The 25,667-nt window shown below is 41.3% G+C and overlaps 2 protein-coding genes across 7 annotated transcripts in view; one reads left to right on the top strand and one right to left on the bottom strand.

Moving 5' to 3' along the window:
* HTR4 (5-hydroxytryptamine receptor 4) overlaps nucleotides 1–8,370 on the top strand; it is a 179,318-nt gene extending 170,948 nt beyond the window's left edge. For both annotated transcript variants that reach the window (XM_065935900.1, XM_065935883.1), the window contains one exon: nucleotides 7,150–8,370. In XM_065935900.1, coding sequence (XP_065791972.1) covers nucleotides 7,150–7,234 — 85 coding nt within the window. In that variant the 3' untranslated portion in view covers nucleotides 7,235–8,370. The remainder of the gene's footprint in view (nucleotides 1–7,149) is intronic.
* Nucleotides 8,371–16,466: 8,096 nt separating this feature from the next.
* The window catches only part of FBXO38 (F-box protein 38), a 63,068-nt gene continuing 53,867 nt past the window's right edge, over nucleotides 16,467–25,667 (bottom strand). For all 5 annotated transcript variants that reach the window (XM_065918859.1, XM_065918861.1, XM_065918860.1 and 2 more), the window contains 7 exons: nucleotides 23,528–23,628; nucleotides 23,210–23,312; nucleotides 21,288–21,454; nucleotides 19,793–19,938; nucleotides 18,579–18,682; nucleotides 17,976–18,089; nucleotides 16,467–17,302 (listed from right to left, as the gene is read on the bottom strand). In XM_065918859.1, coding sequence (XP_065774931.1) covers nucleotides 17,124–17,302; nucleotides 17,976–18,089; nucleotides 18,579–18,682; nucleotides 19,793–19,938; nucleotides 21,288–21,454; nucleotides 23,210–23,312; nucleotides 23,528–23,628 — 914 coding nt within the window. In that variant the 3' untranslated portion in view covers nucleotides 16,467–17,123. The remainder of the gene's footprint in view (nucleotides 17,303–17,975; nucleotides 18,090–18,578; nucleotides 18,683–19,792; nucleotides 19,939–21,287; nucleotides 21,455–23,209; nucleotides 23,313–23,527; nucleotides 23,629–25,667) is intronic.

Below are 25,667 nucleotides of genomic sequence, written 5' to 3'. Positions count from 1 at the left end.
ACATGAAGTAATGGGACCAGATGTCTGACATCTCTAGACACCTTAAAAATCACCTGTGATATATATGTATAATTGACTCACTTTATTGTACACCTGAAACTAACACAACATTTTAGATTAAATATTCCACAATAAAAATTAGGAAATAGAATAAAAATAGTGCCAGTCCACACTGCCTACTCCCCCAACATAAGCATAACAACAATGTTAAAGTCAACATGTTGTTTTTGTGCTCAGTGGCTCAGTCGTGTCAGACTCTGTGGCCCCATGGGCTGTAACATGCCAGGCGCCTCTGTCCATGGAATTTTCCAGGCAAAAAAAACTGGAGTGAGTTGCATTTTCTACTCCAGGGGATCTTCCTGACCCTGGGATAAAACCAATGTCTCCTGCATTGGCAGCTGGATTCTTTACCACCTGGGAAGCCCCTAAAATCAGCATGTGCATGTGTGTAAAGTTGCTTCAGTATATACCATCTTAAAGAAAAAAGAAAAAAAAAAAAAAGAAAATCACCTATGACAGGCAAAATAGTGTCCGAAGAGGTTTGCATCCTATTCCTCAAAACCAATGAATCTATTACCCTAGATGGCTAAGGGACTTTGTAGACGTGATTAAGGTATGGTAGTGAGATGGGGAGGAGATTTCCCTGGATTATCTGGATGGGCCCACTGTAATCACAAGCATCCTCCTAAGGAGACAGGAGGATCAGGTTCAGAGGAAGAGATGTGATGGTGGAAGCAGAGGTCAGAGCAATGAGGCCACAAAGCAAGGAATGAGGGCAGCCTCTAGATGCTGGAAAAGGTGAGGAATGGCGTTCTCTCCTGGGATCTCCAGAAAGAGTGCAGCTCCACCCAGAACCTTGACCTTAGCCCACTGACACCCATTTTGAACTTCTGACCTCCAGAACTGGAAGATAATAAATTTGCATTCTTTTGAGCTAGTAAGTTTGTAGTAATTTATTATAGAAGCAATGGGAAGCTAACTCCTGATTTGCCTCTGGCCCCCACTGCAACCCCACCTCTGCCCACTCTATACATCACAGCTAGAATGGTCTTCCAAATCATGAAGTCCTCATGAGCCCACTCTCATTCCCTTGGCCAGCTTCCCACTGCTCTGAGGATGAGCAAAATGGCCTTTAGCAAGGGGAGCCTTTGGGCCTTCACCCTCCTCCTGGAATGCTGCGCACCCTGTTCCGCTGTCACACCTGCCCTCAGGATTGTGGTCCTCTATTCTTGCTGGCCCTTAGCCAACATCTTCCCCATCTTTACCTGTTTAACCCTTACCCATCTTTCAGCTCTCATCTCCCTCACTTCCTCAGTCATGCTACCCTGACACACTAACCTTGGCCACATCCCCTGTGACATGTTCTCACAGCACCGCCAAGAACCTCTCATCCCTAACTCTTCTCAGGCTGGCTATTTTCCATCTCACTGTGGGTCTCCCACACGGCCCTGTGAGCTCCTCATGGACAGGGACTGTAGATTTTCCTCACTGCCCTGTTACCTTCAGGGCATGACACAGTGGTAAGCACTCATAATATGTTTTTAAATAAGTAAGTGGCCGAATGAATACCTAAGAATTTGAAAATTTCATTTTCCTCTGGACATCAAAAAGCACCCAATATGAGATATTTGTTTCCAGGTGATGATGCTCCGGCTTCCATGAAACTTTGCATTAGGGTTGAATCTCTTTAAACTCATGCACCTTGCATTTTAATTAAATCATCTTCTTGCAAGTGCCCTCATGTGAACACTGCCATGAGGGGGAGGGCCGCAAGTGTAATAAAGTCTAATCATTTCCTTATAATACTAGGGGGCTATTATCATGTGACTAATTGCTGCATCCAGGCTGCTCTAAGTGTGATGCTAATTGCTCAGTGAATGAATTGTAGACTCAGGTAATTACCAAACCTAATGTGGCTTCAGTCATGTTTGAGTAAATTAATGCAGAGAGGGAAAGCAATCCAGCTTGAAGGGAGCTGCTTCCTGCCTTCCTGTTGCTTAGGAGACAGCAGTTGGGTTTTTTTCATCTGGACTCAGAGCCGTCCAGGTACACTCACACATCTGGGGTCTGCTTTCCACAGCTCAGCTGCAAGATTGCAGCTCCTTCATCAAACAGATCTTACACCAAACCAACCCGGAGACTTTTGTCACTCAGGACAACCTCTCTCTGGGGCTGTTTCTTTATCTGTAAATCCATCTTCAAGGTTTCCTTCAACAGCCCTATGATCAATGACTAAGTGAACAAATATTTGATTAAAGAATGGATTTCTGCAAATCAGCCATCAAGTACTGGGTTTAGGTCTTACTTCTATCATCAAATAGCAACAGTTCTCATAAACACTTATGGAGTGCTTACTAGCTGACTGGCACTGTTCTAATAAGCATTTTATGTGTGTTATTTCACTGTATGCCCACAGTGACTCAGAACATTTTGAGTAAATCACAGTGCTAGAGGTAGGATTAAACATAGGCATTCTGACTCAAAAGCCTATATTCTTAACTACCTCATACATAACTACTTCTATGACCTTGGGAGTGTCACATATTTTGCACCTTGGTTTCCTTACCAGTGAAGATTTCTGCACCCACTACATGTCCAGCCTTTTGTGAAGGTCTTTATAGACGTTGATTTTATCACAACAAAGCTGTGAGGTAGGTAGAACTAAGCTACTTGATCAGGTAACATGTCTAGTAAATGGTAGAGTCAGGATCTGAATGCTGTTTTGCAGCATCATGCGCTTTCACGCACCCTTGTTGGAGAAATGCTGCCCAAAGGCAGTCACTGTCACCACACCAGGCGGACCTGAACTCACAAGGCAGTATGAGTTCATAAGATAGCTTACCATATCACTCCAAATCTGCTCAGGTTACTTATTTACTATCAAAGTGAAAATACCAAGTTAAAAATAGGTCTCATGAGATTTGGAGAAACCTCTGCAGGTCAGACAACCATGTAAGAAACACCACCCTCTGCTAGAGTCCTATCGAGGAAATCTCAGACTGGCCTCTCCTTTCTGGGTGTATCACCCACGATGGTGACAGGACCATCCAAATGTAACTGGAAACATGCCCATGTGTAATGGGAGCTTCTGTCTTTCCACTGAACTCTGGAGCCTCCACTTATTATTCCTAAACAACTCACTCATTAGCACACGAGAAACAGATACTCAAGGAGAGACATGTTAAAGGCTGCTATGGAGGTGTGCTTGATTCCATGGCAGCATATCTTTTTATAAAAATATGAAAAGATGCCTCAAACAGGACACCCTCTTCATGTGGACTTGATTGGTTGCCAGTGAGCATGGCTTATTGGCCATGCAAAGGGCAAAGATTTGGGAATGTGTTTTGAGGTTAAGAGTGTGGGTGTCATAGACACTGTGGCCTTAAATAAATTGCTTGACTTCTCTGAGTCTTAGTTTTCTCATCTGTAAAATAGGTCCTAGTATAGTTGCTACTTGGGTTCCAAAGCCACTGTGGATGATGACTGTAGCCACAAAATTAAGAGACGCTTGCTCCTTGGAAGGAAAGCTATGACAAACCTAGACAGTGTTTTACAAAGCAGAGACATCACTTTGCCAGCAAAGGTCTGAATAGTCAAAGCTATGATGTTTCTAGTTGTCATGTATGCGTGTGAGAGTTAGATGATAAAGAAGGCTGAGCGCCAAAGAACTGATGCTTTCAAACTGCAGTGCTGGAGAAGATTCTTGAGGGTCCCTTGGACAGCAAGGAGATCAAACTAGTCAGTCCTAAAGGAAATCAACCCTGAATATTCATTGGAAGGACTGATGCTGAAGCTCCAATACTTTGGCCACCTGATGTAAAGAGTCAACTCATTGAAAAAGACCCTGATGCTGGGAAAGATTGAAGGCAGTTGGAGAAGGGGATGACAGAGGATGAGATGGTTAGATAGCATCACCGACTCAATGGATGTGAATTTGAGCAAACAGGTGGGCATCTGACTGTGGTCCTGGTCAGGCTCTGCCACTCACTTACCACAATGCTCATTACTCACCCGGATGCACCAAGTTTCACTTTTTTCTCCATATAATGTTGGTCTTATTGCCTACCTTACCTGCCTGAAAAGCTACTTATGAAGTCATGGGTGGGAAAATCAATTAGTGCTGCTTTGGTGCCCATGCTTGCCAAATGAGAGCTTGTGTTTCTGATAAGGGAGAAAGAACAAGATCTGGGAGCCTTCAATATCTTGAATTCTTTTAAGTTTTGCCTGTAAAGGAAATAAAGCAGGAAAATATTTTTAAACCTAGAATTATATACGCTGTCATTATTATATACTCACATCTAAATGAGATATTGCGGGAAAGAAGTAAATAGAATAATTTTACCTTCAATATTTTGAGATTGTGTTTTGTGTCAGACTCTGTGCTCCTGTTTTTCATACATAATATAATTTGGTCCATACACCAGTACTGTGAGGTATCTCTGTCACTCTGTCACACTGGAGGAAAATGAGGAGGCATCGTGACATTGAATAACTTGCTAAATATCACAAAGCTGGTAAGTGGTAGAGCCTGGTTTGGGGAAAAGGTCTGCTGACTCAAGTCATAGTTTTTATCACTATGCTGCACAACACAGCCTCTAGTTGGTGAGATAAGGTCAGGGAAACCCCACCACACATGACAGAGACTGAGAACAGTTGTAAAGGCTAGATCTTCTGCTAGGATTAAGTATAACAGCAAACTACTCCTTCACTCAGATTATTGCTGTAACCTCCTGAATCCCTGTGCTCATGTCAACTCCATTCCATCTACTCTCCATAGAGCAACCAGAGAGAGCCAGCTAAGAAGTCATTCAGACTTTGTCAGGGCACTGCTCAAACCTCTCACATGTAGTGAAAGTCAAAGCCTTACAGGAATCTGCAAGCCGTGGCCCCTCCACCTCCACACTCTGGCCCCTGCTACCTCCCTGACCTCAACTTTCAACTCCTTCCACTCTTCCTCTCACTCTTTCTGCCTTGGCACCCAGGATCTTTGCTTTTCTTCAGAACTTCCAGACAGTCTAACCTCAGGACCTTTGCACCTGCTGTTCTACCTGGAATGTTCTTCTCCCTGATACACACCTGTCTCCATTCTTTATTATATTTCATAGGATCTAGTCAGAAGACAGAAACCACACCAGCTATTTAAGCAATATTTTAATATTTTAATATATGGAGGTAGCAACTGTAAAAAGCAACTGCTCCCTCTAGGGCTGAGAGAACAAAAGGAGTAACCCAAAAAAAAACCCTAGAAACTTAGAGAGATCCCACAGAGCAGAAACTTGGACCTCTGAGGAAAAGGAGGCACTACCTCCAAGGGGCTGTTATGAAGCTGGTTATGTAAGAGTTGGAAAAACTGTAAAAAAGACTTTCTGCTGCTACGGCAAGGCAGCGCTGCTGCTGAGGAAGCATGGGTGGGGTGATGCTCACGAGAAGCTGAGTAGGTAGGAAGCTCGCAGGAGGAGTAAGGCTCTTCTCTTCCATCCAGGCTTCCAGTCATCTGCTAGAGAAGCCTGAGAGAAGCCAGCTCACAAGCCAGAATTTGCTTTGCAGAACCACAAAGCCAAGCTTAGAAGAGTGGTATTAAGGCTGAGAGATTATGACTCTATAGCTGGAATGCTGATCACCCTAAAGCCTTTACTCACATATCTCACTGGGACTGTCCTGGCCACCCTCATGAAGACTGTATGATCCAACCCTTTCTATAACTCTTTCCACTTCATTTTTCCCCTCAGCACTCACCTAGCAGGTACTTGTGGTTCTTCAGGTCATGGCTCTGCTGCTCACCTCTCTGTTAGCACCATCTGCAGTGACACTTCTTCACTGAGCAGACTCATGCCCTTCGTCTTGTGTTCCTCAGCTAACACCTGCTTCTGTCTAGCTAGGAGGATATTTTATTCTAGATCAGGGCACCATGGACATTTTGGGCCAGTTAATTCTTTGTTGTGGGAGTCTGCGCCGTGTACTAAACAATATTTAGCAGCGTTCTTGATCTCTACCCACTAGATACTATTAGCATCACCCCTGCCATGACAAGCAAAAGTGCTCCAAATTGTTTCTGTTGAGACTCACTGTTCTAAATTTATAGCTGGTCCATGGCTTGTGTGTGAACCAGTTAAACACATGGGTGTTGGCATCAAATCGACCAGGTTTGATAGGTTGTATCTTCACATATTACCTGTACTCCTTTGAGCAAGTCACTGAGGCTACGTGTAATCTGGCTTCAATGAAAAATAGACATAATCTTATTTCATGGGGTTGTTGTGCAGATTATATAGAGTGGAGAGAGTTTAGTACAGTACCTGGTATATACCAATCAGTCAACACAAGTCAACAATAAATTAATATAATTCAAAGGAAAGCATCCGTATAATTCTTGAGAAACCACCATCAAGTTGGTTGTCAACACATGATGCCAAGTAACTAGTGTGTGTTTATTTTATCGAATGGACTTGACACTGGCCATGAGAATGACAGGTAATAGCCCTTCTAAACTGTAGAAATGTCAAAAGAATCACTCCCAGATGCTGTAAACCGGATTACTGATGACAAGACCCACTTGCAATTAAGACTGATTTAAATGCAATTAACATATTGAGTGCAAGTATGTGATACTGCAGAAAAATAATAAACGCTAGTCAAATGGTAAAGTTCACTCTGATGCTGTTGGATCCATCTAAATGAGTTACTGTCCCAAATGTCACCAGAAGAAATCCAACTAACAAATATAGCTACATTGTCTTTCAGGCTCTGAGTGGTTTATGAGTCTCAGTTCAGAACCTGGGTATTGCTGAACCCAGAACCATCCCTGCTAAGATATTTATAATAGACACTGCCTGAAGTGGTATGTAGGGTCCATTTTGATGAGTAACACAAGAACTCCAGGTTTTGTTGCAGGGAAATAAATCTGAGTACCGTGCCAGTTCTACCCCTCACTCTATATAACCCTGGACCTGTCCTTTCCTCCGGGACTTCAGTTAAAAGGAGCAGTTCAGATGCTGTTCTTTGGGCTTCCCTCTTGATGAAGTGCCAGCCCCACCTCGCCAAGCTCTCAGAAGCCGGCGGGGAAAGGATGTCAAGAGTCATGGGAGTGCTCTCTTTGGTGTACTTGAAGAATGCCTGTCAGACTCTCAAGCTTTCTTTCTTCCTCCTTAGGTACACGGTTCTGCACAGTGGACACCAGGAACTCGAGAAACTGCCCATACACAATGACCCAGAATCCCTGGAATCATGCTTCTGATTGAGGACATGGCTCACAACTAAGCCATTCATGCCCATTCATGTCTGCATGAACAGGACACCCTGGCATCTCTCCTGACCCTCATCACCACCTGAGAGGCATGGGCCGTGGGGCCAAGGGCCCAGGGAAGGCACGTGGATGACAGGGTTGGACGGAACCCAAGGGCAGAGCATGGAGGACCTCAGAGCCGAGAAGAGGCTTCAGGTGCCATCAGATGCAGGCTCCCAGCCCACACAGAAGCGGCGTCCTCCATTGCGTCCTGGAGGCTGGTCAGTCTCTGCTTGTATACCTCCAGGGACAGGAGCTCACTCCCTCCTAACACAGCTCCTTCTATTGTGGAGAAGATTTAGTTATAAGGAAGCTCTTTCCTTTGTTGGGACACAGATTTATCTCTGCTTTAGTCTGCATCTGGGACCAAGCAATTGGCCCCCTTCTTCCACTGAGAGCTCTTAAATATTGGAAGACCGCGATCTGCCACCTACCCACCTTTTAAAGTCTTCTCTCTGAACTCAGTGACTCCAATTTCCTCTCCATTCTGGCCATCTTCTGGATGTGCATTGGTGGGTGAATTAATCAAGGCTCTCACAAAGAGATTAGGTTGATGTCAGTGCCAAGATATCTGTCCAGAAGCACTGAATTTTCTCAAGTGAAGCATCAGTGTTTTTTGGTTCATAGACTTGAACATTTTTCTTTTCTTTTTTTCTTGGGGATAGACTTTGGAAACTCTGCTTAGGTTTTGGTTTGGATCCATTATCAAAAGACCTCTTTATAGCTGGTCTGATGTGTGTATGTATGTGTGTGTGTGTTTAAAGATATTTTCTCATTGGCAGACTTGCTCTGAGGTCATTCGAAATAAATCTTGATTCACACACCTTCCATGACAGTGGGAAAAGGACTTACCCCTTTACCAAGAATGTTGACTGAGAATTGTCTTACACTTCAGATTTTGGGAGGGATACTCAGTTGCTCCTATAAGCCCCTTTTAGGGGCTTACTTTCTTGAGAAACTTCATTGGCCTCCTTCTCATGAATTTCCTGGGCTACCACTTTTCTACATCTTTTTAGGTATCTCATTTCCTCCAAGCTCCTAAGGAGATGCTTCCCTGATGTCAAAGCCAACACCAAATGACTTTATGTTGGGGTGAATTATCCCCTCAGCTGGTGACTCTATGGTTTTTCAGTTGTCTCTCTTTTGGTTGCTGATAAAAACGCTACTGAGAGTGTTCACTGCTGGTCGTTATGGGGAAGCCTAGGGAAGGGGCAACGTGGTGGGTAGTCGGGGGTGTATAGAACATGAACCAGTTCTCTTTGCCCTTTTACTTGGTCTGTTGTCCCCACTTTCCTTCCTAAGTGATCCCAGAAGCCACAGTTGCCTTCTTATCAGCCATTTCATCCACGAGGGAAGGACCTGTCAGTCCCCAGATTGTGGGAGGATGGTCAGACTCGACATAAGACCTGGGTGAACTACACCCTGATTTTAGCACCCAAAGCCCCACATTCTAGGAAACCTTTTAATCTCACATAAACTAGGCTGAATGGTTACCCCGTTGATGGGAACCTCCCTGTGCTGAGGGTTAATATGCCTCCTCAGAATTGCATTTCCTTTATTTTCACTTTTTCATGGAAAAGGCAGAAATAAGTGAATTTGGGAGTTCAGACTTTTCTGCATGCTATCTAAATGTGGTCTTTGTTCTCAAAGGATAAAGGACTTCTTAGGGAAGGACTAAGAAATCCTTGCTTTGAGGCAGTTGGTACACTTTAATGTCTCCCAAAGTAAATAATTGCTGCTATGTAATACATATGTAATACATGCATATACAAATACAGTAGGATTTCTTCCCTATGAAATGTTTCTTTTCCCAGGAATGTAGAAAGCATATCTGCTTATGCAAAATATTATTTTTCTGTGGTAGTCTCCCATATTAAGTGGCAACTTGAACTCATCAGGGATCCGAAGATTACAACATAGATGGGAAAATGAGACTTGACCGTCACAGGTCCTTTTCTTCTGGACTCTCTGGATATGCTTATGTGGGCCAGCCCATGAGTGGTGTCTGTAGAGGTCACATGCACCCTGGGTCAGGGAAAGAACAGCAATTGCAGGAACAGGAGCCCTTGCCATTGTCAGGAAGATGGTCCCTTTTGTAGAGAGAGTCTCACAAGCATCTTTTGCCATCTCTTTGGAGGAGGGCTGGGAGGATGTGGGTGATGCGCCAAATGCTCACATTGGAGCCTCACAAAACAGAAGCAGAGTTGCTCTATCTGGACAGCTGCTGGAGTGGCATTACTTAAATCTCTGGCTTCTGGGAATCTAGGTAATACGGCATGTGTGTGGAAGAGTCAGAAGGAGAAGAACTGGAGCTTTTAAAGGAAGAGGTATTTTGCTGTCTTCTCTGAGGTCATCCTTTTCCAGAAAGCTTGCAACATCATGAAGGGATGCTCCCGGGGGGGCACACAACCCCAGCCACATCTGCTAGATTAGCCTTGACAGCCAGGCTGCCCCATGCCTGGGATAAAGGGGGTTCACCTGTGCTGCTCTGCACCTTAACTCTCCAGCCCACAGGGCTGTCCAGGGAGAAGCCCTGACACTTCCCATCCAGCTCATGATCAGCAACTAGGAAGCAAAAATGATAAAAAGCCAACTTCAGTTAATACTCAAGTATGTGCCTGCAAAAAAATCCTTTCTGAGACTTCACCTTTCACCTCACCATTTCCTCTTCATGCTGCTAACTTGCTCTGTGCTGTAGCAAATTGCTGTCTAGCTGGGGCTTGGGGGGTGGGCATGGGGGTGGATGAGGGAGGGAAAGGGGTGGTCTGCTGGGGAGTGGCTATAACTAAATTCCTTCACTATTGTTTTCAAGTAAGAAACAAAATAATGTCTTCTTGGTGCCTTGCTGTCTATCTGCTTTTCTCCTTGGTGTTCTCTCTCTCTTTGGTGAGAGATCAATATTGCTTTTCTCTTTTTCTGTATGACTCTGGTTTTCTCTGGTTACTGTAATAGCTAGTCTAGAGCCGGGGGAAAAAAGACTAGTGCACTTACCTCTTCTAGCCATAACGTGCAATCTCTTCTCCATCCAGTCTAGAAAACTGAGGCCGAATATTTGATTTGAATGTGAACAAATCAGGGATGGATTTGAAGGCTCGAGTTTGAGACACCGTGTCACTTTGGGCCTTCCTTAACCAGCGCTTGCCTCACTTATCTCATTTACAAAATGGAGACAACCTCTGAGCTGGTAGGATTGTTAAGTGTTCTAACATGTCACCCAAGGATTTTTACCAAACATGTGTCCTGCCTGTACTGTTATTTATTTAATATTTTTATTTAAGTCAATTCAAGTTTTTACTCACATAGATTTATTTTAGAAAGAAACATTCTGTCAGTATCCCCAAATAGAAAATCAGTATTGCCATAAATAGAAAGCAGCCACAGAGAGAAATAAATGAAAACAAAACATGGTTATTAAGTTTTAATAGAGCCTGCTCTCTGCTTTCCAGTTTGAAAGGGAAACAGTGAGTATCAGAGAGTTGTTAGGACACCCACCTCCCGTGAGGTATCTTTAAGCTAAGAAGAGTTGAAACGGGACTTACCTGAGAAGAACTTCCAAACTTTGAGTTAATGTGGTTTCATGACAAGCTGCATTCCTACATTTTGGCAACACAGAAGGGAAGTAAAATTGCTTATATTTTAAACTACTGTTATCTTATGTTCAGATTAGGTTTCTCCTTTCCATTTCTTTTTCAGCTCACCCCAGAACATGTCTTAGGTAATAATAGAATGATAATAATAATAATAATGTATCAATAATAAGAGGAGCATCTAATGAACTCCTTTCTGCTAGGCACTGTGGTAAGTGCTTTACATGGATCATCTATAACCCTCATAAAATCCTTACAAGATAAGTACCAGATTTTGCCCTTTTGCCCTGCTCTCCAGATGAGCACACCTCCACTGAGAGATCTGGTGATGAGTCCAAGGGAACAGACCTGGGAACGGTGGATTTGGAATGGGAATGCTGGCAGCCAGTCTGACTCTAAACCCCACGGCCCTACACACGTGCGACAGTTCCTTATTGGAACTGACCGACTCCACATGCCCATGTTGGACCCTGTTCCAGGAGAGTGCGGTGAACAAGCCGAGGCTGGCCCCATCCTCATGCTTCCTGAGAATGTCCCTTCCACGTAGGCCTGGGACCTGGAGAGGAGCTAGGGATGTGTCTACTCCAGAGTGAAACTCTGCCACACACTTGCTGTATCTTCTGCTCCCTTTCACTTTCTGAGCCTCAATTTCCATCTTTAAACATTGCAGGGATTCAGACTGAAGATTAATCAGAAGGAAAGACCTTTCCCTACTGATGTCTCATAGTCTTCTTGTATTCAGCAACCGGGAGTCACTGAATAACCAGCAAAGGAGCTTGGGGATCAGGTGTGTGAGCCAAAGAGGTTAGTCTTCTATGTTTCTGACCGTCAGCAGGAGTGGCCCCCCAGCAGGAGTGGCCCCAGTGGAAGGCAGTCTGACTTCCTCATATTTCTAGTTGGAACCTGAAACACGACATAGACAGGTTCCCATTTGTCCCATCAGCTCCGCACTGCAGGCCCTTCACAGCTTCTCCACACTTTCACAGCAGGGTATCTGAGCCTCTCCCAGCAGCTTGGGGAAAGGGATTCATTTTCTAGAAAAGGAAGTAGACTTTGTCACGGAAATTGATTTGCCTAAGAACACAGCAGAAGCATAGAAATGGGGCAGAAATGGGGGCTGAAAACATGCCAGGACATTCCATCTTAGCTGAGTGCTTTTTTCCTCCTCTTCTTAACATTTATTTCTAATTATGCAAATTATACGTTTAAGACTACATAAATGATGGGTTGTACAGATAATATATTTATGCATGCCATCCCCATCTAATAATAATAAAATAATAAAGATCTAATAAGTCAAAGTAATCGAATAATAAAGATACCACAAAATTCCACTTGACACCAACTCAGTTCCACTCCCCTCCCAAGAAGCTACTGCCCTCCTTATCTGGCTTATATAATTTAAGAACATATTTTTTGTATTTGTATGTGTCAAAATGTACATATACAAATGCATGGTTTTGGTTTCTTGTTATATATAAGTAAGATGATGCAGTGTATAACTGCAACTTACCTTTGCTAAGGTATAACTTCATGTCACATCAATATGTGATTCCTCATTCTTTTTAGTTGCTGTGTGTATCTCATAGGATAGACATTGTCTAGTTTGCAGTGTTGTTTATGTTCTTACTGCATCTCACATCTGAGTGCGGCATTTGAGGCTTGCATCAGAAAATCAGCAGCCTCTATTCTTCTGGGCTGTGTTAACATATGAAGATCAAGAAATTGCTTCAAGTTTAAGTGGCAGCAGGAACTCTGATAGGGCCGCTTCCCTGGGCGGGAGTGGAGGGTGGGGATGGGGCTCACTCTCAGATGGGCCTCACGTGGTCTCCTCGCTCCCTTTGAGGAACCAAGCCACTTTGCTCAGCTGCATGGGCTTTAGTCAGATTGCTTCCACCACTTGTTAGCAGTGTGTCTGTAAGCAAGATATTAAACCTATTAAATGCTAGTTTCCCCAGAAATGAAGTCGGGAACTAATGATCATACATATTTTAAAGTGTTGGTATAAGGATACATATGGAAAGCACTTGGCAAAACATTTTAAAAATGTTTTCATCGTATTGTTGTTACTGTTTAGTCGCTAAGTCGCATTAAACACTTTCATGACCCCATGGACTGTAGCCTGCCAGGCTCCTCTGCCCATGGGATTTTCGCAGACAAGAATACTGGAGTGGGTTACCACTTCCTCCTCCAGGGGATCTTTCTGACCCAGGGATCAAACCTGTGTCTCCCACATTGGCAGGTGGAGACACTGGGTCACCGGGATGCCCTCTTGGTATCATTGCTTCCTTGTAATGGCCTCACCAGTTCTCTCTCTGCTTCCTATCATCCTGGGATCTGGTCTAAGGAACAGGTTATAGTATGATTAGGTTAAAAAAAAAAAAAGACAACCCTTTCACAATAAAGGGAATTATGGTGGAAGCAATACTACCTCCACTTGCATCACATTGTCCAGTTTACTGAAGGCTCTCATTGGACCTTTGCAACTGCTGTGTGGCATGGGTGTTAGTCCTTTCTACATGAGGAAACTGAGGCTCCAATCTCAGGGTTTTGACCATCCACAGCACCCAGTAGTCATCTGATGGATCAGAATATGAGCCCAGGTTTTCTGATTCCAATATGAAGTTCCTGGAAGGACTGTGGCGTCGGCTGTTATTTGGAGATTGTTAGGACTCACACATCTGGCCTGATTCTCTAAAAGTGACATTAATTCAGTAATCCATCCATGAAACATTTCTTAAGGTCTTTAAAATACCTGCCAGACACGGCACCAAGAGCTGGTTACACAGAACTGAATGGACCAACAGGACAACTCAGCTCTCTATTGCAGGTAGATATGGGCAAACAACTTAGGGACCAAATCCTCCAGCCTGTAAACTAAGACTGGTTTTTACTTTTTAAAGTGATTGGAAAACAAGGTATTTTGTGACATGTGAAAATTATGTGAAATTCAGATTTGTTTCCAAACAATAAAGTTGTATTGTAACACAGCCATGCCCATTCCTTGATGTTTCTTCTATGGCTGTTTTCAAACAACAGCAGAACTAAGTGGTTGTCATTTTTGTTTGTCTTTCAGTTGCTAAGTCGTGTCACTCTCTGCAACCCCATGGATTGTAGCCTGCCAGGATCCTGTCCATGGGATTCTCCAGGCAAGAACACTGGAGTGGGTTGCCATTTCCTTCTCCAGGGGATCTCCCCAAACCAGCGATTGAACCCAGGTATCCTGCATTGGCAGGCCAGTTCTTTACCACTAAGCCACCAAAGTGGTTGTCATAGTTGAACCTATTTACTCTCTGGCCCTGAACAGAAAGTGTGCTGATAGCTGCTTTAGGGCAATCTCTATCCAGTCTTTTATTCTACAGACAGTTTGCCTTCTATGGTAGGCATCTTCCAAGTTTTGTTTTTCAGTTGTTCCAGGCTGGGGATCTTTAATAGTTTAAACGGTCCCTGCTGTACTTCTGCTTGTTCTAAGAGTGGATCAGGTGAGACACTGAGACACATTAAACCAACAAAAGTTAGAGAGCAGCGGCCTCTAGTGGCCTTAAATCTAAGTATTTTACTTCAGTTTTCAGTCGCTCGTGTCCAACTCTGCGATCCCATTTACTGCAGCATGCCAGGCTTCCCTGTCTGTCACCAGCTCCTGGAGCTTACTCAAACTCATGTCCATGAGTCGGTGATGCCATCCAACCATCCCATCCTCTGTCAAACCCTTCTTCCGCCTTCAATCTTTCCCAGCATCAGGGTCTTCACAAATGAGTCAGTTCTTTCCATCAGGTGGCCAGAGTATTGGAGTTTCAGCTTCAGCATCAGTCCTTCCAATGAATATTCAGGACTGATCTCCTTTAGGATGGACTGGTTGGATCTCCTTGCAGTCCAAGGGACTCTCAAGAGTCTTCTCCAATGCCACAGTTCAAAAGCATTAATTCTTCAGCACTCAGCTTTCTTCACAGTCCAAATCTCACATCCATACATGACCATTGGAAAAACCAAAGCTTTGACTAGATGGACCTTTGTTGGGAAAGTAATGTGTCTGCTTTTTAATATGCTGTCTAGGTTGGTCACAACCTTTCTTCCAAGGAGCAAGTGTCTTTTAATTTCATGGTTGCAGTCACCATCTGCAGTGATTTTGGAGCCCCTCCATCAAAATAAAGCCTGTCACTGTTTCCATTGTTTCCCCATCTATTTGCCATAAAGTGATAGGACCGGATGCCCTGATCTTAGTTTCCTGAATGTTGTGTTTTAAGCCAAAAGCATTAATTGGACTTGGTTATTATGGTTATGCTTCCCTGGTGGCTTTTGGGCTTCCCTTGTGGCTCAGCTGGTAAAGAATCTGCCCGCAATGCGGGAGACCTGGATTCGATTCCTGGGTTGGAAAGATCGCCTGGAGAAGGGAAAAGCTACCTACTTAGTATTCTGGCCTGGAGAATTCCATGGACGGTATAATCCATGCGGTCGTAGAGTCAAGACAAGACTGAGCAAATTTCACTGGTGGCTCAGACGGTAAAAGAATTTGCCTACAATGCAGGAGACTTGGGTTCAATCCCTGGGTCAGGAAGATCTCCTAGAGAAGAGAATGCTACCCACTCCAGTATTCTTGCCTGGAGAATTCCATGGACAGAGGAACCTGACGGGCTACAGCAAAGATGGTTGCAAACAGTTGGAAACGACTGAGAAACTCATACACACATTACAGTTATAGTGAAAAAACAGGTTTAGATGAGTCTTAGCTGAGAGTTGGGGGCTCTGTATTACTTTGAAATATCTAGAATGCCCTGTAATTTGTTTCCCACCTTTTAGTGGTCACAGTTCTCACCTGGAGAGTGGAATACACTCTTAGAAGAGAGGTAGCTGAGTTAAAAACAAGGTAATAGAGATGACTGAATGCAGCACCATTCTTCCTAATATAAATAGGCAAATTTAATTAAAGTCCTAAGAAACTGATTTCACAGTGTTAATGTTAGTAAATACTTGCCAGCACCTTGTCTTTCTTTTAAGTATAAACGATGAAGAGAGAGGCAGCCTGGTAGGAATCAGACACTAGAATTCTTGTCCGGCTTGACCTTAATCCACCCCTGACCATGAGAAAGTCGTTTTCCCTCTAGGCTTCAATTAATCCCCTGTAAATGAAGGGGTTGGACACTTACACCTCATAGAGATCGTAATTACATATTCTATTTGGAAAGAGATTATAAAATATTCCCACAGACCTTCAGTTTGTGTAGTTTGTTGCGGTTACTCAGCTAGAAACTGGCAAAGCCAGCACCCAAATGCAGGTGTTGCTCTAAAGGTTTTCTTGCCTTAATCCTGGACACTGTGATACTGCAACTGTCACTGCTGTGTATCAGGTAAATTTCTCTCCTTGAGAAAGGACATCTCTGGAAGACAAGGTATCTGGGGAAATTCTGCTACTCTCAGTGTTCTATCAAAAAGAGTTCTGTGAGTTGAACATTTTGCAGCCACAGAACTTTTAAAAAAGCGATCACAATTAGATTACACTAAAATCTTACTTAGACACAACTCTACCTACACATTCCTTTGCTATGTAGTATCTGCTCCTCTTCTTTAAAATGACAGATTCAGTTCCAAGCCAAGAAAAAAATTTTTAATAAACTTTTATTTTTATATTCAAGATAAAGCATATACACAACTGAATATGGAAATAAATAACTAGAAATGCTTTGGAAACTTTTCCATTTCCCCCTCAAACTCATAAGTCTTTTTAACTTCATTTTAAGAAATACGGCAACTATAATACCAAGAGAAAAAAGAACCACAATTTTGTACAGAAACATATAGCCGCCTCTGACTATAAGGTTTAGCTGGAGTTTTAATAAACACAAAAGAGCACAAGACAAAAAGACTCTTCAACAGATTTACTCAAACAGCTTTGCTCGAGAAGAAAAAGGCACAGATTTAATGGGATGACAGTGATTATTAAGAATATAGTAAATGGGGGCTCAGCCAAAAAGTGATACTTTATGAACTAAGTCTGGAAAAATGAACAAAATGAACTCTTTCCAATTACCTGCCTTCATTAAAATGAACTTTTAAATTAAATTGTATTAACATATGATATAAAGCTGGTACTTAGGAAGTATCTTTGTATATCTCCTCTATGTACAAATCTTTGTATACAACTTCAATGTTCCTGATACAGGGCCTCCCAACTGCATGCCCTCAAGTCTCTGTGGGGCTGGTTGGCAGCTGGACGGCCCCAGCAGCACTCCCAGGACAGCTAGAAAGAAGAGGGCCAGTTAAATGTAGTCATCTTCAACGGGCTCTCCATTGACGTCACAATAGTGGATAAAGATCGCCACTACTCGCTGAAACACACCCTTCTTCATCTGACGCATCTCTGAAATTTCCTCTCCTATTGTTTCCATACAGATGTCTGCAGACAGCTGCCCTTTCCTTCGAGGAGCATAGATGGTGCCTTGGAAAGTAGAAAGAAAAGGGGAAACAGATCATTTGGGAAGCTACTCTGATTAAGCTGGTCCATGAGATAAGGCTGTATACTCTCATGCACTGTACTGATGTATGTTTAGCTCATGGTGTGGGTTCCCATCAGTGTGGTTATAATACTATGTTTGATGCCAAAAAGAGCACATATGATTAAAGGCCCAGGGAGAAAATGCACCAGAGATGTAAGTCATATATATGTACATTTAGTTTATGAAATCTATTTCCTCCTAAAATCTACACCTAAACTGGTAAATTCCCATGTTACCCAACAAGCAGCAGCTCATAACCAGCAGAACAATTAGTATAAGTGGAACAATTTTGAAACAATATAATGGACCTATTCTTTAATAAAAAGTAACAAGATCATCAACATTTGGGTAATTAAAAGAAAAAAACAACCAAAACTAGGCAGGAAAATCTGTCTGAAGGGCTCCTTCCTACATATCCCTAGTTAAGTCAATGATTCTCTATTGTATGCATTTAGAGCTGTTCTGTTTTTGAGCCAGGGGAGAACCAAACATTAATAAAAAGCAAAAACATTTATATGGGAAGTGATTAAAAGCTGCACTGCCTGTAACACAAACAAAGTACTCAGGATCTAACGCTCAAACTAGAGAATAAAAATCAAGTCAGGTCATAATTACTTTCTTCATCATCCTCAAAATCGTATCTGGCAAAGCTGTTAGGTTCCGCTGCCCGTAGTGATCTCAACCAAGGGAAGTCTGAAATCATGGAATATGGCGCTCCATCCACAACACCTAAAAGAAGACAGATCAACAGTGCTACTGGTGGGGAAGTAACGACAGGGCCAAATGGTGTAGCATTTCGAAAGCAGCACCAGAGCTATGGATTCCAATTCTAGCTCTGCTACTACTTGGTCATGTGATTTTGATCATCCTTGGCTTTCATTAAGCCTCAGTTTCTCTCCCTTTATGTGTGTGTGTATGTGTGTATACACAAATAAAGAGGCTGACAGAGGTTCCCTCAAGTCACTGCAACTCAAGCTGTATCAAGTTTCATTTCTTTTACTTTTTGTAAAAGTAAATACTGTCGATCATTTTAGAGATGGCTGAAACTCATACAGGGAAGGCAATATTTATCTCATCCCTGCTACCTGCAAATATTTAATATTCCCATTACTTTGACAAACTGTAGGGCTCCCACTTCTACCTTCCCTAAGACATGTCTCTCCATCTAGTTAGTTAACAGCTATTTAGCTTTCCAACCATTTACAAATAAATGCTCACCTTCTAACGTGTAGATTTCTCTACCCCAGGGATACTTAGGGTACTTCTTTAAGTCATCTTCACTTCGTGTGGCTTCAGGGAAGAATTCATACTTAATGAGCTCTCTGGAGGCAACAAGAAAAATTTAAAAATTATAAAACTGAAAAAAATGTTGGGATATATGTTAGAAAGGAACTATCAAAATGTGTCTTGCCTCGATTCTAATGAAGATCTCAAACAAAATATTAAAATAACAAATGCGTAAAGACTGATGCATATATTCTGATGACATAAAACATCACAGTTTTGGACTTCCCTGGTGGTCCATGCTAAGCTGCTAACTTGTGTCTGTTTGCGACCCCATGGACAGTAACCCACCAAGCTCCCCTGTCTACAGGATTTTCCAGGCAAGAATACTGGAGTCGGTTGGCAGTCCAGTGGTTAAGAATCTGCCTGCTAATGCAGAAGACACGGGTTCAATCCCTGTTCCAAGAAGGTTCCACATACCATAAGGCAACTCAGCCGGTGGGCCCCAACTACTGGAGTCGACATGCTCTGGGGCCTGTGCTCCAGAGCAAGAGAAGCCACCCTATGAGAAGTCTGTGCACCACAGTGAGCGGCCCCTGCTCACTGCGACAGAGAAGCCCATGCACAGCACCAAAGACCTAGTGGAGCCAAAAATACATTTTTTTTTTTTAAACACAGTTTTTTAAGATCTTTAATTTGACTTCTTTTAAACATGCTGTGGGGCTTCCCTTGTAGCTCAGTCATTAAAGAGTCTGCCTACAATGCAGGAGACCTGGGTTCGATACCTGGGTCAGGAAGATCCCCTGGAGAGGGAAATGGCAACCCACTCCAGTATTCTTTCCTAAAGAATCCCATGGACAGAGGACCCTGGCAGGTTATAGCCTATGGGGTCGCAAAAGTCGGACATGACTTAGCAAGTAAACCATGACAACCAACTAAACATGCTGTAAAATAAAGGCATGAAACTAAAGGTACATGTACAGCCTGTTCTTGTGATTTTTAAGTTTGAAAATAAAAAGTTACAAATATACATGTATGCATTTAGTTTTAAGTCTTATTTCCCTCATTTTTTCCACATATTTCATGTGTGTCAGTGCCTGAAAAGCCTGCATGAAATCATTTAAAATAAAAAACAATTAGGATTTGTTTCTGGGTGTCCTTGCTCCATGGAATGATATAGAAGGCTGTCAGGGCTGCAGATTACTTACTGGTTAATGTTTGCTATCGTGTCCATCCAGCTGCGAATGCGCACCTTGTTCCGGACATTGGGAGGGTTACTGAATTCATGGATAATACAGATATGATAAGGGTAGGGACCACTAAATAGCTTCTGCTCCAATGTTAGTGTGTCCACCTGTGGAAAATACCAGAGAGGATTTGGAACCAAGGAAGAGAATGCCTTAGCAATCTATCTCCTCTGGCTTGAATAATCTTTCCTTGGGACCTCAGTTTTTGAATCTTTGGCTGATTTGAAAATCAAACAGTCACATTCTGCCCTGGACACAACTTGCCACGCTAGGAATGAGGCTGAGCACATTCATCTGTCCAGCAAGCTCAGCAATTTACACCTCACTGTTGTATAAGTGCACATTAAGCCAGAGAATCTGGATTTAGGTAACTGATCCCAGGAATTCACTTCTGAGTATGTCCTTTACAGATCTAAAGACAATATATTATAGATCTGTGAGTGTAGAACCATAAACTTCATTCTAACTGGACTAGTATCCATTCCTAAAGACAGAACACATTTCCTTGCTTCCTTGTAGCCTTTGTTCACATTGCATCCCTATTATACTTATGAAATTTCACTTTGCCATCTTAATGACATATATGTCTACCTCCTTCGTGGAAAGGCAAATTTCTCAAGGGAAGGATAATGACCTGTGTATTTTTCAGCCCCAGCAAATTATAAACACTCAACAAACAATCTGTGTACTGAAATGACTCTTTTCAGGCCAGGTTCAAACACTGACTGCAAACACTGATTGTTTAAAGGTTAATATTTCCTTTAAACTTTCTTTTGACATCAAGCAGTTTTACATGCAATGCTACTCTTCTTCCCCTGTTTTATTGAGAAATAATTGACAAACATCACTGTATACACTTAAGGTATACAGCACGATGATTTAGTAATATAGTGAAATTTTACCACAAAAGGTTCAGCTAACAGCCATCATCTCATATGGATACTATAAAATGTTTACTCTTAATAACGATAATGGTAATAACAGCAACTATCATTTGATTGCTTGATATATGCCAGGAACTGTGCTAGCACTTAAGGTGTATGAATTTAACCATCACAGTAACTGCAGGTTTTTATTCTTCTAATTTTAGAGATGAAGAAACTAAAATATAGAAGTCAAGCAATCTGCTACAGATCAGTGAACCAGAACTGGAACCAAGAAGTCTGAAACCAGAGTCTGCTCTTTATCACATTCAACTTTTAATAAGTATAAAAACTTGTTGAAAAACAACTTCTCTTCATCATATAACTTGCTAAAAGCCCCACAACACTCTATTAGAGAAGCACTGATGCAGAAAACTGGCAAGATAGTCTAGGTTGGTTAAAAAACTCTGGAGAATCCAAAGAAACATTACTGTGGATTCAACAAATGAATAAAAGCCAATTTTAAAAAGGCTGAAGACTAAAAAAAGGATGAGTGCAATATGTCATCACCAAAAAGAAGCAGAGCTCGTTACCTGCTGCATGGGGCGTAGGTATATGATACGGTTTCTCTCAGGAGGCATCCTTAGTATCTGGTCTAGTACCTGATCCATATTCAGTTTCTTGCACTGTGCATAATCAAATCGGTTTACGATTGGTGCATTTTCTACTTTTAAATGTTTCAGTACCCTGCATCTTGTAGCTACAAAATGAAAACAAAGGTAAGATCTACAAATAATTTATACAAAATAACAGAGCAACGTATATAACCTATTTGGAATCCTCTTTGGAGGACTGGCACATCTTTCATTAGCATAAAATACTGCAGATAAAAACATCTGTAACACAGGCAAGTATTATCATACAGGACAACTGACAGTCATCAAAATGACTTGAAAATATGATTCTGTCCCATTCAAAGGAAGACTGTCACCCTCATGCTAGAAGGGAGGTGAAGGTACCTTTTCCTATCTAAGATGTTACTGACAAGAAATTCAAGTCTCAGAGAATGACTTGCCTAAATACTGGAATTGTTTAGGAAATGTTTATTGAAGAGGAGGAATGATAGCAACTATTGAACTATACAACTTTATAGGTAATGGTTCATATATGTTTCATTTGCCCATAGGGAATAAGCAGTGTTGATTTCAATTCTTATCACAGTATAAAACCAGAACCTTTAAAAAAAACAAAACAAAACTCAGAAATATTTGGATACTTTGGTCTAAAGTTGTACAGTCCAGTATGGTAGTCACTTGATATATGGAGCTATTTAAATTTAAATTAACTAAAATGTAATAAAGCAATTTAGTTCCTCAGACACTAGTCACAGTTCAAATGCTCAAAAGTCACATATAGCCAGTGGTTACATATAAAACAACAGAGATACAGAATATTCCATCACTGCAGAAAGTTCTATTGGAAGTGCTGCTCTGAAACATGATTAAATATTCTTCCCATTTAACATATAAATGTGAGGTTATAGAGAAAAGTAAATGTGACACATTTAACTATAATACGATACCAACTTCAGAAAAATACCCCCTTCCTTTTTTTTAATCTCACATATCATATACATATGTGTAAGCACATATCAATCACTCCATTAAACCTTGGCAAATGCTTTATAAAGTATAATTATGTACACTTTACAGACCAAAAAAAATCAATGCAGAATACATAAGTTGCACAAAGCAAGAAAAAGTCAGTTCTTAATGATTTTACATGGATAGTATCTAAAACAATTTTTGAGTAATAATGGAAAAATAAACAGATAATATATGAGGCATACTATATATCTGAAGCTTTTAACTCACGCATTTTCAATTTAAAAATTTTAAACTTTTAATAACTCACTTATTTGCTCAGAGATAAATATGTATATTAAAAAGACATGAGAAATGTACTGGAAGGACATATATTAAATACACAACCAAAGATAATGGGAGCCAATGGGACTGGCAATGAGGGACAAATGGGACTGGAAAGAAAATTAGGGCCTAGACTAAGGATGATGTGCCATGAACTGAGGGTATGACTGACGGTATCAAATCCAGAGCAGTCAAGCACTTAAGGCCCAGTCACCACTCCCTCTGTAAACACACACATAAAGGCATGTCCAACACCACAGCTAGAAAATAGCAGAGAAGGATTCAAGCTGAGGCCTACTTGACTCCAAAGCTCATAAATGCTGTTGACTTAACCTCTGTCAGATCAAGTTGCAATTATATTGAGAAGAAAACTGGCGGAGAGTCTACATTAAAAGATACACTAAGTCTCCGCACATGGCCCCTTGCAAATACTACAGAGTTGAGAACTACAAAATGAGGACAGAATTAGAAAAATCTAACTGATTCTTTTGAAAAAGTAATACAGTAATGTTATTATAGTATTTATGAGACTTTAACCCTTTAAGCTCAGTCAGATGCTCTAGTATGACATGGGCCCAAGTACATACCATGGATGAACATCATCTTGGGACAGTCTTTTAGCACTAGATCTGTGATTCCACAGTTGGTCATAGTGACTCCAACAAGATTTTTGGATTTTAATACAAGGACCTACAAGGAAAAAAATTTAAAAGATGTACCTTGTAGAGTATGTACTTTAAAAAAAAAACAACCTTATATGTTTTCACTGGCACAATTGAGAAGCAACTACTACCAATCTCTTCTCTTTAGGGCAAAGAAAATATGTAAAGATGGAAACTTTAGTTCCTTTACATTATTCAGGAACTTGGCAGGACTGAAAGGTAAGTGAAGGTTTTCCCCTTCACCTGCACATGGTCATCCTCAATCACAGGATCACTGGTACTGGTGGACTTATCCGCTGTCCGCTTCCGCTTCATGGCATGACGTGGCTTTGTTTTGGCAACTTCTAAAAAAGGCGAGAGGAAATTAAAATTTTAGCTTTGTTGTCTTTCTTTCAAAGACAGCACATTCAAATGCATAGGTATAAACTCCATTAAGGCAACTCTCAATTCTACTACTTGATTCTCAAAGGAATACAAACAGACTGCCATTTCCAAATGACTTCCAAATAAGATAACCTTCCACTGTCTCAAACATATCAAGGTCAAATATACACCGTGCTCTTCATATCTGGGTCATTCCAACAATCTAATCAACATTCTCGTCTCTAGACACTCAACCCATCCTAAATACTACTGGTAAGATTAAACTCACCAATTTCCTGCTAAACAACTGTAAATCACTGACTACTGCTTAGGGAATACATATTAATACCTGACATTTGAAGCTATACTTTAGCCCTAACCTTTGTCAATTTTACCCCATACCATATCCTAATCATCTCCTATTGCCAATGGCTCTGAAGTCATTGATCATTTTAGCTTTTCTTGCCCACCTTTCCTGACTTCAATTTTTGAAATACTATCCATCCCTGAAAAGTCCAGCTTAAATGCTACCTGCTCTGATAAGTCAGCTGGATCCCCAAACATTTAGTTCTATAATTTCCTGTATATGTTTTATTTCTCCATTTAAACTAAAAGCTCCTTGAAAACAACAACATTGTCTTATTTCATCTTCGTATCAACATCAGCTGCTAACGATGAGCTAAAATGAACATCTATTGAATGAACTGGCACTCAACATTTACTGAATGATTGAAAGCATCACAGATACATCAATGGAATAACAATAATAGCAAATATTTACTGAGCGCTTACTGTGTGTCAGGCACTTTTCTCAGGGTTTTACTTATATTAACTAATTTAATCCTGTTAACAGCCCTCTGAGATAGATTATTCTCCTTGCTTTACAAATAAGTATACTCAGACATGGAAAAAGAAAACGGTTTGCCAAGGTATCTACCACTGTGCTAGAAAACCTGCAATCACTTATCTGCCAAACCCTGCATAGTAAGGCTCTAATTCATTTACTAGTATTGTTCTAAAATGTTATAGTTTAATTATATTATCATCAAAAATGTTGATATTATTTAAGTTCGAAATTCATCTCAAAAACTTTAACAAGCACATATATTTTCCAAGACAAGACACTAAATCACTGTCTTCATTTTGAGTCATTCTGTAGCAGAGCATATACTGAATGAAGTAAGGTTGACATTTATTAATTAAATCCCACCATCCTGCACACTACTACTAGATTATAAACATTCTACTTGGTAACTCTCTCACTTCAAACTTGAAAGGCCACAAAGAAAGGGAAACAAGGTACAAATACTGAAACTTTCCAAAGGCCTGGGCTTGTATAGGAACTCTGCAGATCCAGTTCAAGTGGTTTTCTTCTCTTTTCAATATATCAGAACTCTTTCCTTCACCATTCAAAATCTTTGTGAAATATTATACAAAACAACTGAAGACAGCTACTTTGGTTGAAGCCTAGAATGGGGTCCAAGAGTTTTTACCTATCAAACTTCCTCCAAGGACTTTGAACTCAAGCAAAAACCCTGGGTTTCTGGAAAAGAAAACTACTGATACACTGAAGGCCAACTTATGCAGTACTCCTGAAGGAGCTTCATGAATAATCTAATTATCTTCACTGACAGGGAATCTAGCAGCAAAACCATTTCATACAACAGCCAAATTTCACATACCTGTTTCAACCAATAATAAGTCCTGGTTCCCTCTCCCAGTACCACAAAAGCAAAAACAGGTCTGCTTTCATTCCTTCATCACAGTGTTCGAGTAAGACTCTTCTATCAGCACTCTCCTTTCATGCTCCAGTCTTCAACCTCCCACCGTCATGGATTGCGTCCCTCCCCTACTCTTTAACTGATCAGAATATGGGGCTCAAAGTTAAATTTCCTGTTCTCCTGAGTACCCAAATTGGCAGTTTGTTTTCTAAGAAAAATTATAAAACTAAGTCACATTTTATATGTAGATAATCTTGAAAAAACAAATGTTTCCCAATGTAAAAAGAAAACAAGAGTTC

The sequence above is a fragment of the Muntiacus reevesi genome, chromosome 1 (assembly GCF_963930625.1).
Source record: "Muntiacus reevesi chromosome 1, mMunRee1.1, whole genome shotgun sequence".
Classification (NCBI taxonomy): Eukaryota; Metazoa; Chordata; class Mammalia; order Artiodactyla; family Cervidae; genus Muntiacus; species Muntiacus reevesi.
This window is presented reverse-complemented; position numbering and strand designations above follow the sequence as displayed.